Raw genomic sequence first — 15,541 nt, forward strand, 5'->3', positions numbered from 1 at the left:
TCTCCCACTCCCCCTGCTTGTGTTCCCTCTCTCGCTGTGTCTCTCTCTGTCAAATAAATAAATAAAATCTTAAAAAAAAAAAGAAAAGAAAAGAACACGGAACTCAGAATCAGGTTTAAATCCCAGCCTCACTGCTCAATGGTTTTGTGACTCTGGACTCTCTTTTCCTTAGCTTCCTCAGCCTTAAAATGAGGGGAATAATATTGCCTATCTCACAGGGTTATTGTGGGAACTCAATGAAAAAAAAGTATGTAAAATGTTGAGTATAGGAACAGCATGCAGTAAACCTCAATAAATGTTAGCTCTTATTTATTATTGTTTACCAGATAATTATAATGGAGCATGGTAGTCCATTCTAGGACTTACTTAACCATTGCCTTACTGTTGGACACTTAGGAATTGAATACAAACCAAAGTCAGATGATATGAATGAACAAAAGGAGAAACATAAAACAGCAACAAAACCCGAATGTAGAAAATGTGCCCAATCAACACATTTTCTAAGAGAGACTCATTTCCCTTATGACATCCCTGATGCTGAATCACATCCACACATTAAAAATCTGTCCATTTGAGGGATGGGGTAACTGGGTGAGGACATTAAGGAGGGCATGTGATGTAATGAGCACTGGGTATTATATAAGACTGATGAATCACAGGCCTATACCTCCGAAACCAATAATACATTATATGGTAATTAATTGAATTTAAATTTTTTAAATGTTTTTTAAAAATCTGTCCATTTGCCACCTATGCCTAGGTTAGGGGACCCCTGGGTCTTGTCTGTTAATTTATGGTCAATTTATGGCCTCATGTGCAGGCTGAGGATGAGGACCTGGATAAGTCAGGCCAGAATGAGGTCGTGCAGTGACGGAAATGTGGGGTACTTGGGCCTCAGCCGTCTGCCTCCTGCAAAGAAGCCTTCAGGTGACACGTTCTTTGGAACTTCTTCCCAGCTGTCCCTCATTTGTTCCTTGAGTACTAGCTACCTTCCAGACTGTGCCCTTGTGTTCTGAAGAGTCTTCCCTGCCTCTGAGATCTGAAATGGCCCTCTGAGTCATTTGTTCATGCCCTGTGGCACATACTCAGATCTATTTTAGGTTGCGATCCCGTTTAGGGGAAAAGGGATTATCTTTAGATATTGGGAGCATCAGGAGAATGTTGGCAGAGCAGTGTGGAAGATGCCAAAGAGGGAGTGTCTCCCGTGGGACGAGACTGAGAACGTGGGCTCAAAGCACAGCAGGCCAACAGGCCCCTCCTCTCGGCTGACCTCACAGTCTGCCGGTGTTCTCCGAGTGTGCGCTCTTCAGCAACAAACTTTCTTAGGCTTACCTCCAAGTGGCCGGACTATCAAGAGGGCTGCGAGTCTTTATTCTAATTGATTACATACATAAAGTGCTTTGGAATCAGTGAATGAGATATTGGAGAGGAAAAGCAATGGCTTACTCTTGATTTTATAGAGGCTGTGGGGGTACTGGGATGCAGAAACAGTCTGTCCTTTCTTGAGTCATTCTCCAAACTGGATCATAGAGGAATGTGGTGTCTTTTTAATAGAATGACAGATAAGATTACTTGTTTCTATTAGCAAGAGGGATGGGTTAGGTCAGTCTTGTCCATGTAGCTTCCTGTGCACCAAACATATCCCCTGTTTAGATTAAAAAATAAGCACATTCCAAGGAGGTGAGGAGCAGATAATCCTCCAAATGAAATTAGCTTTACTTCATCTGGGAGGCAGTGTGATGTGGCAGAAAGAGCCTGGGGATAGGAGCCCGTAGACCTGGGTTCTGATCACGGGAGGGTGTGACCTCGGGCAAGTCATTTGACTCCTCTGGGTCTCAGTCTTCTCTACTACAAAATGGGTACGAAAACAAATTCTTAAACATCTAGCAAAATTCTGGACATATCATTGGTGCTCAATGAATGTGAATACTTTTCATCAACCTCCAGCTCATTCAACCAGCAATTCCAAGTCCAGGTGCCAAGCACATTCATCCTGACGCACGAGAAATGTTTTCCTGTGGTCAATGATGATAAAGGAGCAAGAAACTGAAGAGTTAAAAAGAAAACAAATAAACCACGCATCCTAAACCCACAATCTAAGAAATCGTCCCTCCTCAGTTTCTATTCTAGGTTTTATGTTGCCAATCTGGGAATATTGTCAAAGCAAATATTAGTTAAAAGTTGTTTACCAAGGGACAGGTAATTAAATAGTGTGTACAGCGGAGACTATGTTATCACAAACCTAAAATAATTTTTCTCTAACCTTTATTTATAAAAGAAGACGTTGGACAGACGTGTTCAAATGTGTCCCGAGGCGGCCAGGGGATTTTTTTTCTTGTCATTTCCTTTTGTAGACCCAGTGTCTGATTGGACCACTGTAGCGCTCTCTTCTTTGGCTGTTTGTTTTTAAACAAAGTGCCCGTGCATTCTGATTAAGGAAATAAATGAAATATGTGTGTACCTATACCTATGAGTTATTTGTCAGTTCCTAAATAGATTACTCGATCAGTATTGCCGGAGCCCAAGTAGACTCCACCATTCATAGAGAAAATCAATCTATCACACTCCCTTAATTAGTGCAAACATTCGGCCAACAGTTTCATCAATTTTTTAACATGTAGTATCGATTGTGTATCAGGACAAGAAAATGAAAATAAAGAACTCTAAACCTGGAAGAGGTCATGTATTTCCAAATGCAAATTGAGATCCAAACATTAAACAATAGGGATCTTCTAATCCTTTTACAAAGGCACAAATTGCAAATCAGACTCCCATGCCGGAGTGGCTTTGCCTAACAAAGTCTTTAATGCAAAGAATCCCTTAGGCAAAGACTCCTCTGTTTCTACAAGCTTTGGCACCAAAAGAGCCTTAGATGTCAGTTATGCTCCCTACCTATAAAGTTAATTGTGCCTACAACAAAATCAGGTTGTCCCCCTGGTCTAGATATACAATCGCCAAAACCATAGAAAGGTGTCTTGGTTTTCAGATTGTTTCATTTTGCCTGAATCATTAATTCCAACAGAAGTTCGAAATATTTTGTTGAATAAGGCTGAAACCTTCATGCTAAACCTGAATAACACGTTTTAACATGCTTTAACATGCACCTGATAAACAAGTTGGATGTATCTAAAATAATAAGCAATCAAGAAAATTGTAGGGGAAAAAAAAGGTATATGTCGTTATAGTTAACGTGGTTGAGTCTGTTAAAGAACTATCCAATCACTTTCTAAGAGAGGTGAACAATTTTTACTGGCTAGGATGCTGATTTTGACTTAAGTTACATTTTATACCCCCATGGGGCAATGATACCAGGAAAAAAATATCTGCAGACTTGCATATTTATATATTCTTGTTCATCTTTGGTTCCCCTGCCCTTTGCACCAGTGGCTGGTCAAGTAGGTCTTTGAGCAGATTATATATGTTTGAACGGAATTGCAGGGGAAGAGAAAGAAGCAGAACAAAACCAGAAATATATATTAACACTTTTATGGAATGGCTCCTATGTTCTCCATAGAAGGGAACAGTGGTAAGTATTGTAGTAACTGACTTAGGGGCTGATAGCACAACACTAATAGAAGTACTATAGAGAACAATGAAATACTTTTTTTGGACATCAGCTCACAATGTGACCCTGAATTTAGAATGTTTTTTATTCCGTCTGTTTTTTTCCTTCCTTCCTTCCTTTCTTTCTTTTTTTTTATTATATGGAACACTTCATGAATTTGCATGTCATCCTCACATGGGAGGGGGGGGCATGCTAATCTTCCCTGTATTGTTCCAGTTTTAATGTATGGGCTGCCAAAGCAAGCACCAGAACTTTCCTTTTAAAACCATCCTTTTTGCATGGTGTTTTTTAAAATTCTTTATGCCCCTCTAATCTTCCCTTGGGTTCTCAGGATACAGCCGTCAGCTGCTGGCCTGTTAACCGAGACTGAGGTAGTGGTTGGTGTTCTGATCTGAGCTTGATGTGACCTTGGGCAAGCTAGTTTAGATGGGCCTCCATTTTCTCCTGGAGTTAAATGATCTTTTTTTTTTTTAAAGGATTTTTTTTTTTTTAAGATTTTCTTTATTTATTTGACAGAGAGAGACACAGCGAGAGAGGGAACACAAGCAGGGGGAGTTGGAGAGGGAGAAGCAGGCTTCCTGCTGAGCAGAGAGCCCAATGCGGGGCTGGATCCCGGGACTCCCGGGATCATGACCGGAGCCAAAGGCAGACGCTTAAGAATTGAGCCACCCAGGCGCCCCTGGAGTTAAATGATCTTGAAGACACTTTCCTGCTCAGAAAGTCTATGTAATTTTATTTATTTATTTATTTCAACGTCTGGGTGATTTTATAGCTTTACAGCTTGCAGTCTGTTCCCCATTCCTCTGTGAGGCAGAGAGGAGGCATTTGTCAACTTCATGCACTGTTTTCTAGATTCAGTTTACTTAGACATGTTCGGAAGTCAGAAAACTGCTGTCATGCAAGCAGCAAGGAGAGTTTCAAGCTTGAAGAGTGGCAAACCAGGTGGGTGGTGGTTTCACAGCCACCGATGGATGACCCTTTCTTATTCAGGTAGACTGGCTCACCTAGGAACCTACAGTGTAAAGTGCCTTTGTTAAGCTTTTATTTTCTTTTTAATTTTAATTTTTTTATTTTTTAAAGATTTTATTTATTAATTTGCCAGAGAGAGAGCAACAGAGAGAGAGAGAGAGAACAAGCAGGGGGAGTGGCAGGCAGAGGGAGAAGCAGACTCCCCACTGAGCAAGTAGCCCAATGCGGGGCTCCATCCCAGGACCCTGGGATCATGAACTGAGCCAAAGGCAGACGCTTAAGCGACTAAGCCACCCAGGCATCCCTTTGTTAAGCTTTTAAAGTGTGATTTAAAAAAAAACAAAAACAAAAAAACCCTTCATTGTCATAGGCATACAGGACACTTATAATTTTGCCCTTGAAAGAAGGCACAATAGACCTCCAAGGATGAGGATAAAACATTGCCTTTTGGGGGACTTTTTCCAAATTCTGGCTTCCTGAAGGCCATGCCCAGTGGTCCGCTGTTTCCTGTGGGTCACCTGACACCCATCTGCCTCCCCCAAACCACAACAAACCCCCTAAATGAACAAAATTCTTTCCAGAATCAATGCAGAAATTCACCTGGCAAGAAAGAGTCCTCTGAAAAGAGATGCCAGGATTGGGGGCTAACTATTCAATAACTGATTAATTTTTTTTTTCAATTAAATCCAGTAGCATTGGGTATTTAAGGGCAAATAAGGAAAGTTTCCAGTGCCCTCCAGGAACTCATATCTATTGGAGGAGCCAGACCCATGAAACCTTGCAATACGTGAGGATAAGAGTTTAATGAAAGATCTAGATCGACTGAAATGAAGGAGACTTTTAATAAAAGCTGGGCTTTGAAGGATATATAGGAGCTGTCAGGGGACTATGGTTTTTTCCAGAAGCAGCAGAGACCCACATCTGTAAGCAAAGGCTCAGAGGCTGAAACAGGCATGGTGCTTTGGGGGTCAATTAAGGAGTGATTGGTTATTTAAGGAGAGAATACTGGACACTAGGTAGGGGCCATAGTTGGAAGGTTGACCGTGTTAAATCTTTATCCCCTAGGAACTGGGGACCATGGCAGGTTAAGGAGTAGGGGACAGAGTGGCCAGATCTGTTTGACCAGGAGAGCCGTGTGCTAGGCCAGAGCTGGGGATCAAAACAGGAACTTTTTCTTCTACCTCGAACTCCAAGGATAGATTGTGCTCCTGGTATAGTGGCCGGCTTAAGAAACATCTGTGGGAAACTCGGGCTTCCCTGTTAGTCTGCCTCGAAATAGCACATTGGTTGGGAGGCAGAAAGTCTGGGGCTTTTTGACTCTTTATTTATTTTTTTCTGGGAGGTATTTTATTTTATTTATTTATTTTTTAATTTTTTATTGTTATGTTACTCACCATACATTACATCATTAGTTTTTGATGTAGTGTTCCATGATTCATTGGCTTTTTGACTCTTTAGAGGGTTTATTGGAAGAATCTGGATATTGGCAAATCCTTCTAAATTGGGGAATATCCATTTTGCTTGTAACTTACCTGCCCAGCAGACTGAAGACGGGAGTATTAGGAGAAAAATGCCTTGAGTATGTCAGCAAGAATGAGAAACAAAAACCAAACACTAACTCATAAAGGGAACCTCAGTTTCCCCTTTCATCCCTACCTTCGTCGTGAGGATCTACTGGAGGTAAAGGAGAGTGTACAGGCTTCAGAGGTCTCACCAGCACGTGCAGAAGGGATTACTATACACCAGCGAAGTGACCTGGTCAAATAGGAGACATGCTTCCTGAAACAGTCCCTTCCATCTGTCATGTCTAGGGTCTCTGCTTGTGGCTGACCCCGATTCACTTACCTCCTAGCTTTCAGCGAGTGTGTCTAGAGTTCCTTCAATATCTCTGTAAGTTATTTACCAATTTTAGCTTTTAAGTGGGTATGCAGATACAGCATCTGAGTGTCGCAGTGGTTTGGTCACCATTCAGTAACCTGTTGATCCAATGCCAGTGAGTACAGATTCAAATTTCATAGGTGACATGGGTTTTAGAACCCCACTCAACCCCCCTGGGCTGGACAGGTTTGACTGTTGGCCCTCATTGACTTTAGATCATTGCCAAACCTCCACCTGAGGCACCATCCATATATCGGTTGGTCTATCTACCTACCTATCTACCTATGTCTCCATAAAGAGCTATTTCTCTTGTCTTTTGCTCTGTTTAGATGATATCATGTACGATGGACATGAAAAGAAACATAAAAGGATGACACATGGTCCTCATACTTTAGGGTATCATTATAATTATTGTGCGGTATCAGTGAAAAATGCTCTGCTGGTTTAATCAGATGTCAAAGGGATCCTGGAAATGTGAAGTTACTTTTTGTGGTTGTGAGGTTGTATTTATTTCCTCCTTTTCCTTTAAGAACAAGTGGAGGACATTTGGGAGGGCAGGTTGCAACATGCTGAGTTGTCTAGGGTGCCGGAGAAGACCGAAGCGATTCGAAGAAGTATTACATCAACGGTATCATGGAAAACAATTAAAAAGGTGGACTCCCAGTGTACGTGATTCCAGAGAAGCGGTTTGATTGATACTCCTACCCTAGGCGCCCTCCTTTTGCCCAGCTAAGCTAACTGGCTCTGGGATCCTCCTAGATATTAGCCCGAAAGAGTTTCTCTGTTTATGCTAACATGGCAGCAGTTGGTTTCCTCTGGGTTTTGACTGCAACCAGGGCATTGAAGCTCTAGGTACCTGCATCAGGATTTAAGAATATTAGTTTTTCAGGAGATGGTAAGAAATTTACTCAAGATTTACTTTTTTGTTCTAAGGTAAAGGCTTCCGAAGGGTGTTTGTTTCCAACTTTCGTTTTAGTTTCACTTAATATGAAAAAAAAAAAAAAGAGGCTTTATTTTCATACAGCATTCTTATTTAACAGTAGTTCCTTTGCATTTTCACAGGTAGAACATTCCATGATGTATTCCACAGCATTCATTAGGTAGAGAGCTCTTGGTAGTTTTATATGAAATATTGTTGAATGACTCTGCATGTGAACAGTGAATGATAGTTTCATAAATAAACTTTAGGAAGCATAGATTCAGTTTAGCCCTATAAAAACATGTCACTATGGGCGCCTGGGTGGCTCAGTCAGTTAAGCGTCTGCCTTCAGCTCAGGTCATGATCCCAGTCTTGGAATTGAGTACTGCATCCGGGCTCCCTGCTCAGTGGGGAGTCTGCTTCTCCCTCTCCCTCTGCCGCCCTCCCTGCTTGTGTTCTCTCTCTGACAAATAAAATCTTAAAAAAAAACAAAAAACATATCACTATACACTAACCTCTAGAAGGTGCTAAGAAAATATGAAGAAATAGAATACATAAAATATATAAGTAAAATGATAGAAGAATGGAATACATAAACTAAAAGGTTTGTGTAGGACAGGATTGTGTCTGTGTGTTTGAGAGAGGAAGAAGGGTGGGGGGGAGAAACTAGAATATGGACTACAAATTCACTTAGGTATGTGTGGTGGTGTGTTGAATGGGGCTTCAAAAGCCAGAACATACAATAGAACAGGTGGCTGACATAGCTATTAAATTTAGATACTCCCATATATCAAAATACAATAGGTACCATCACTCACTGATTGTTTTAATAGTTTCCCTGTGGACTCGCTTCCAAGGCAAAAGGACTGCCTCACCTGGGCTTCCTTATATGTAAAGCAATTATATGTAAAAATTGTTAATCTCCAAATATGAAATAACATTGCATGTTTCTAAAAACTGGAACAATTTTGGAATGGAAAAGAATTATTCCCTCAACCGTCCTACTTGAGATGGTGAAGGTTCCTTTTTTAACAAACAGAAACAATTAATTGTAGGAAGTTAAGCAGATTTTCAGGTAGAAAGAATATTTTGCTGGAAAGGGAATTTTGCTGGACAAGAAGAGAGAGACTGAAAAAGTCTGTTGATGTGTAGGAAACACTATTGTTCATCTTGTGTGTGTGTGTGCGCGCAAGTTAAAATCTAGGACATATAAAATTAAATGTCATAAGAAAATGTAGTTAAGAAGGCATCTCAATTGTTAGGTGCTCTTTATTATACAGTATAAACGGCTCTGTAATGTGGTAATGACAGGACACCTCGGCACTCAGAACTGATAGGTACGAGAGTAAATAGTGTTAGCTGTTTGTGCATGTTGATAGTTTTGTCCTGTGCCATTTTCGGAAAATCTTCCTTATTCACTGTGGATACTGAAGCTTGTTTTTTCAGGCTAGAAAAGGTTAATGCAAGTGATGGTTCCCTATGACATCAGAAAAATTTTAATTAATATGTTCTGGTATTTGGGGATGTTTCTCCTATTTGAGGTAATAGGCACTTAGCAAACATGAAGATGGTATCAGCCATTCAGTAAACACTTTTCATACACAACCATGTGCCAGAAGTCTCTGTTTAAGAGAAAAGTGGATTACAAGAGCAACAACCACAAGGTTAACACAAAAATGCGTTTCCAGTGTAGGGTTTTTAAATGGCTTTAATTTCTCTTAAAAATCAAGCCTAAATATTTGCACCTGCATTCTTAAAGTTTTCCCATGTTAAATACTTATTTGGAAACTGTAGCAAATTTAAATGGAGAAAACCAGTATTAATATTTTGGCATTTCCTTCCAGTCCTTCCTCTTAAAGCTTCTGGTGCTTCCCTCTCCTTCAATGCACACACACCAACTTATACAATTGGAATTGCGTTTATACTCCTAGATCCTGCTTTTTCCACTTAACATACCATGAGCATTTTTCCATGTCATTAAATATGCCTTGAATATGTTCTTGGCCACATAAAATTCCATCCTATCGATGCACCTGTTTTCTTTTAAGCTAAGGCACATGCCATGTTTTCCAGTCATGCTGGACTCTTTAAAAGCCAAGGATAATACTTTGTGTTGATCCACCATGAGGCTCTTATGAATTTGTTTTCTATTTATAAGATGCACCCACACTTCTGGATACTCCATATAATGGATAGTTAATAAGCAGCCTAAAGATGTCAGCTTGACAATGTTGGTCACCCACATCACCATTACAAATGTATCAAGTGCCAACAAGGGTCACAAATGCTTTTTCCATTTTGTAACCCCCACAAACAAAATTCAAACTCTTGTGTACTGACCTCAAAGAAGGATCAGTGCAGTTTTAAAGCTGAGTAACTTCAGAAATATGCAACCAGCTTATAAAAACACCACTTAAAAGATGTACTTAAATTTACTTTACACTTAAGTTTTGTGACTGAGTGGTTTCTAAATAACACATTTCAGTCTGCTTTATCTAGAGGACAGATGAAGTTTTAAAACATTCTGCCAGAAAATTTGGGTCTAACCTCAAGGACTACAGCACATATCTGTAACACACAGGAAGCATAAATGAATACTTAAATCCTCAGGAGGGCACTGTGGAACTACATTCTTAGGGTTCTCTGCTGTGGGAAGATTCTTTTGTTCCTCAAACTGTTCTGAGTGCAAGGCCCAGCCCCTGAGAAAGATTTTTATATTTTCTTTTAAAGAGAAACCCTAAGGATCTTTTAAAATATGAAACTGGAATGTTGCATATTTTATACTTTCCTATAAAAAACTGAGCATACTGAAGAATGAGCAGTCTGTAACTGGAAATTCATATTCAGGTAAGGAAATTGCTTTCATGTACTTTTTATGCACATTTGGAAAGAGCAAACTGAACCAGGTGACGTTTACTTCTATGATCTCCAATATTCAGCTTTCAGTGTCACAACTTTGATAGTACTCACTGTAAAACTAGCCTTAAAAACGTCTTCTTTTAATCTCTTGCTGAGAGAAAAGTTTGGCCTTTCAGTGTGCTGATTTTCACATGCCCTGTGTTTAAACTGAAATTTCTGTGACATGCTTTTCCAGGGGAGAAACAGAACAAAAACAATGTTCAGATAAAATATTATAGGTTTATTTAAAACTTAATTCTCACCTTGAGTATGCAAAATACAAACTCCACAAAATGTTCATTTTTTTACTTTGTAGTTTACAAATATACAAAATAGAAGTTTGCTTAAATTTATATTACATATTTATTAAGGCAAGGAACTATATAGAAAAAAACATTTGTTCTGCTTAAGGCATACTTGGGAATAAACCATTGTACAAATTATTGCACATCTGAAACCACAGTGCATAACAGACTGTCTGCATAAAAATGTTAAAAGAAATAAACCAGGCGTATTTACCTGACTTAGGTCATAAATGTAGATCGGAAGACAAAAATAGATTTTCCTTGTCAAAGTATGCAGCAGTTTGAGAACTTTGGCTTCCTCATTTGGTACCTTTAGAACCAAGACTCACCAAGCACCATCGTTTAGGTTATTAAAAACATTTTCTGTACCTGAATTTCTTCCTCTTCTAATATCGTAATAATGGCTTTTAGAAGGCAAAGAGAATACAAGGTGATCTTTATGCTTATATTGCATCGAAAACACAATTCAAGGGAATTCTGGTCTTCCCTCCCCCCAACTCATGGATCTAATTTATACCCTGATATCCACACCTTCCAGTCACCCCCTTGGTGTTTTGTAAGTCCAAGAATATTCAAGTTGGCTTTAGCATTGGAATGATAGAAGATCCAGTCACAGACCCCATCGGTTCTTTGATTTGTCTTCTGGTTTCTTTGTGTCTCCTGATTATCCATTCACAAGTTGGCTTGTTGGGAACTTGACCATGATTGTAGTGCTTTCCAGCTGGGTTCCTCCCCCCGCCGCCCCCCACCCCGGGGAGTGGGGGGGAAGACTGTGAAAGGTCAAAAAAAAAATACTGAATTCTCTTCTGGCAGTGTGGGTCATATCCACTGTTTGGGGATTTAAAAGTGCCTCTTCATGTGTAAGGCGAGGTGGTCCGACCTGGAGAAGGCCCGGTCGCACTTCTGGCACTGGAAGGGGCGGTGCCCGGTATGCTTGCGGTAGTGCCTGGTCAGTTCGTCGGAGCGGGCGAATTTCCACCCGCAGCCGTCCCAGTCACAGTGGTAGGGCTTCTCACCTGGGGGAGGGAAAGAAACCCAGGTGAAGCCACCGCTACCTAAGGCGGAACTGGCCAAACTGGAGGCCGAATATCAGACCAATTCCCCAAGCATCCCACTCTGAAAGGGGCCAGCCATGTTTTTAGACCACTTCAAGGCCATCTCAATTTCAGATCATAAATAGGAATATTAAAAGTATTCTTTTTGCCCTTTTTTTGGGGGGGGGGGAACAGACCTACACTTCCTACACTTACATATCGCTAACATTTTCATTCTTTTGAGCCGAAGTACCACGGTGATGGAAGTGATTTTAAAACTCTCTCTCCCGTCCAAACCAAGTGATCACATCCTCTATCCCACTACAACTGGGTCGAAAAAGCCACAGGCGGCTACTTTTTTTGCATCAGCATTTCTATTATTTGAATGAATCCTACACCTAAATGACCTTATGTACCTATACTTACATGACGTGAAAAATTCTCTGCAAGTGACCATCTTAAACCACAATCTTGGGCAAATCATAACCATTCAATTCTTGAAATTCAAACAGAACCTACTTATGAAGGCTAGAACTAAAAATAAAAAAGGAGTGTGCATCTGGGAACAACCAGTGAAAATTGCCTAAAAATTAAAAACTGATAACAAGACCTAACATACTTTTGCACTGCAACGTGTAATTTAAGATTTTATTTTTAAGTAATCTCTACACCCAACTTGGGGCTGGAACCCGGAACCTGCAACCTCGGGAACCCACAACCTCGTGATAGAGTTGCACCCTCCACTGAGCCAGCCAGGCGCCCCCGAAGTATAATTTCTTGATTACAAGGGCAATGCCTTGCTCAAACGAGGAGAGGGCCCACAAGCGGCCTGGAATCTCCCTGCCTTTCAAAAGCCTTACGCCTAACAGGACTGCACATTCAAGCACTAGATACCATCCATCAAGCAAAAGGCTCTTGGGCAAAAAAGGAGGCGCCAGTTTGGTCTGCTGTTCTCTCCTGTGATCCAAGAGATGGAGGAGATAGACTGTGCCCCACATCCCAAGGGAGGCCCTGAGAAGTGTCCACAGTTAGCCAATGGGCTGCACACCAACCTCCCCGCCCCTTTTGCAGCTTCTGTTCTCCTACCTGTGTGGGTTCGCAGGTGCGCCTTGAGATGAGAACTCTTCGTGTAGGTTTTGCCGCAGCCCGCATAATCACAAGTATGAGTGGCTGTTCTTTTCCGGGGCCACGACCTTCTCCCCCTCTTTGGTTTCGGCTCCTCTGGCATGCAGGAACCAGGAGGCATGAGCTCTAGGGGTGAAGAAGGTGGAGTCAGCATAGGCCCCTGCGCCCCGGAGAGCCGGCACACGCAGGGCTCCCCAGCCCGAGCTATGAATCCCCAGGACTGACCTTGGTAATGGAGCGGTGGGACCTGAGGCTGCATCTGGTCCGGCAAAAAGGGTGGGTAGTTGGGCCCCGGGTGGGGATGAAAGCCCGGGGGTAGCGGTAGGGCAGGGTGACAGTCCCTGCTGCTCAGCAGTTCCTCGGCACCCAGGGTCGGGGTAGTCCTGCTGGGGAGCTGCCGCCCCAGGGGGAAGTCGTGCGCTGGTGGCCGGTGGCCATTGCTGAGAGGAGGTCCAGTGCCCAAGTGGGCCTCTAGGGGCCGACCGACGGTGCACGACGAGACCGCCTCCTGCTTGATCTTGGGGCACATGCGCGGTGGCCCGCCGCTGTAGGGCGCCACCACGACCGGGTGGCTGCCATCCGGGCTGCCTTTGCTAACACTGATGACCGACGGGCTGCCGTACTCGCTGCCAGGGGCACTCAGCGACGCCTTCAACACAAACTTGCCCATCAGCCCGCCACCTGGCGGCTGCGGCTGCTGCGGCGGAATGTACACTGGGTCCAATTCGGGCCGAAGGAGCTCAGCCACGAAGCCGCCCGAGGGGCTCACGTCGTTGATGTCCGCCAGGTTGAAGGGAGCTGTGGGAGCGGGCACGGACTCCCGGCCATAGAGGAGGCCGCCGCCGCCAGTGCTGCCCGGCGCCACGCCCGGGTCCCCTCCGGGCCGGATCGGATAGCTGAAGCTGCAGGTGGAGGGCGCGCTGGCAGGACCGCTGCTCGATGGGGAGGACGAGGATGAGGCTGATGCCGACGAGGACACGGTGGCGGCCACTGACTCCGGATGGGACAGTGAATTGGAGAGGATAAAGTCCAGGTCCAGGAGATCGTTGAACTCCTCCGTCTCCCTCCGGGGTAGGAGAGCAGGGTTGTTGCTGCCACAAGCCGCGCCGACTCCGCCACTTTCCAGGTCGGTGGCCACGGTCGCGGCCGCCAGGTCATAGGGGCGGCCGGGAAGCACCGGGGGAAGTCGCTTCATGTGGGAGAGCTCCTCCCGCCAGCGCTGCGGGAACAGGACGGGAGAGAGACCGTCGGTGCTGGTCCCCTGCTGCCACACTACGTACTGGCGGGCCGGCCGCGCCTATACCGCCCAGGCACCGGGACTGGGCAGACATAAAGCGCCGGGGTACTCCGGGTGCCAGCGCTGCAATCTCGGCCCACCCCCGGGCCCGAGGAGAGGCGGTGCGTCGGTTTGGAGGATGTTATGTTCTGTCTGCCCGATGGCGTGTGAGCAGGGGCCGCAGCTCGGCAGCCCGGGTCCTTCCCCAGCCAGATCCCGGGGACGCTCCAGCCACCCCTGGAATTGGGACACCGAGGATCTCCCTATGCGCCCTCGCCACGGGTACGCCTACGCGCCAAGCTCACTCGGGCCCAGCCCGTGTGCGGGGACACATCCACCTCCCGCCCGGTGGCCCCCGCGCCAGCCCTGCCGCCTGCGAGCTAGAAGACGTGTGCCGACCGAGTGTGCGCCCCCGGCGGCTCCGCAGTGTCCGGACCACACGCATGTACAACTAAGCCAAGGGCGCGGAAGCCATCCTAGGAAGACTGCGGGGCCAGTGCGGTGGCCACTCCTTCCCCTCGCCGGATAAGGTTTTGGGTGACCCCTGGGCTCCGTCCGTCCTCACCCCACCCACAGAAGCCCACTGAACGTTCCCGACCTTTCGCGGCAATACTCACGTTATTCGGGGCACCTGCTGGACGCAGTGTCTTCTCCCTTCCCGCCGGGCCGGACGCGAACGTGGAGAAGGACGGGAGCAGTGCGTCGCTGACAGCCATGTCAGACTCGCCAGGTGGCTGCCTGCGGGCCGGGCGGGGCACAGAGGCAGGAGTCAGGGGGCCACTCTCGACCGCCGCTCAGGCGCGTCCCACCGGCCTCCGGCCTTCACCCCTCCCTGCGCCCCGCGCCGCACCTACCTCATTAATGTGGGGGCCCGGAAGGTCCTCGGGAGTCCGAAGCAGTGGGGGTACCCAAACCCCAAAGTCAACGAAGAGGAAAAAAAAACTTAAAAACGAAGCCAAAACCAAAAACCCCAAAATTGCCCGAGATCCTTCTTTGGATTAAATATAAACGGGAGATGCCTTTTTAAAAAGTTCCTTTGTATCAAAAGTTCTTAGAAAAGTTGTAAACTCGTAAAAACAGACAATCAGCAAGGCGAGTAAGTAGGTCCGGTGGCCGAGCTGCGCTCTCTTCGACTCAGCAGCGTCCTCCACCACTGTCGCGGTCGCCGCGGCTGTCGCCGTGGGCGCTGGGGCTGTGGCCGGGTTGGCGGGCGGGCGGCGCCGCCAGGTGAGACTGGCCGCGGTGGCGCGGATCTGCGGACTGGGCGGCGGCGCGGGGCGCGGAGTCCGGGGGGCTGCGCCGGGCGCGCGCGGCCATGGGCGCTGGCCGCGGGCGGGTGGGTGGGTGGGGGGCCTGAGGGGCGGGGAGGGGCACTTGGCGGCTCCCGGTGCCGCCGCCGCCGCCCGCCACCGCCTCTGCTCCCCGCGCGCCCGCAGCCGCGCTCGCTCTCTCGGGCCGGGGAACTGCCGGCGGCCGCCGCGCGCTCCTTACTTAACTTCTCGGCTCCCGCCCTACCCCCGCCTCCTACCCGCTGTACGCCGCGGCCCGCCGCCAGGTCCCGCCCCTCCCTTT

At 45.7% G+C, this 15,541-nt stretch overlaps 1 protein-coding gene and 1 pseudogene across 2 annotated transcripts; both read right to left on the reverse strand.

Moving 5' to 3' along the window:
* Positions 1-3,698: 3,698 nt before the first annotated feature.
* On the reverse strand, positions 3,699-3,811 carry LOC123326554 (annotated as a pseudogene).
* A 6,638-nt stretch (positions 3,812-10,449) lies between these two features.
* Positions 10,450-15,271, reverse strand: KLF4 (Kruppel like factor 4). 2 transcript variants are annotated; one of them, XM_021691492.1, is made up of 5 exons: positions 14,824-15,271; positions 14,587-14,707; positions 12,919-13,912; positions 12,655-12,819; positions 10,450-11,550 (listed from the first exon to the last, which is right to left on the reverse strand). In XM_021691492.1, exons 1-5 carry the CDS (start codon positions 14,826-14,828, stop codon positions 11,375-11,377), a joined length of 1,461 nt encoding a protein of 486 aa, XP_021547167.1. In that variant the 5' UTR covers positions 14,829-15,271; the 3' UTR covers positions 10,450-11,374. The 2 variants fall into 2 exon arrangements, with proteins under 2 accessions (XP_021547167.1, XP_021547166.1); XM_021691491.1 differs by having other exon boundaries at positions 12,655-13,912.
* Positions 15,272-15,541: the final 270 nt, after the last annotated feature.

This window comes from Neomonachus schauinslandi, chromosome 13 (assembly GCF_002201575.2).
Source record: "Neomonachus schauinslandi chromosome 13, ASM220157v2, whole genome shotgun sequence".
Classification (NCBI taxonomy): Eukaryota; Metazoa; Chordata; class Mammalia; order Carnivora; family Phocidae; genus Neomonachus; species Neomonachus schauinslandi.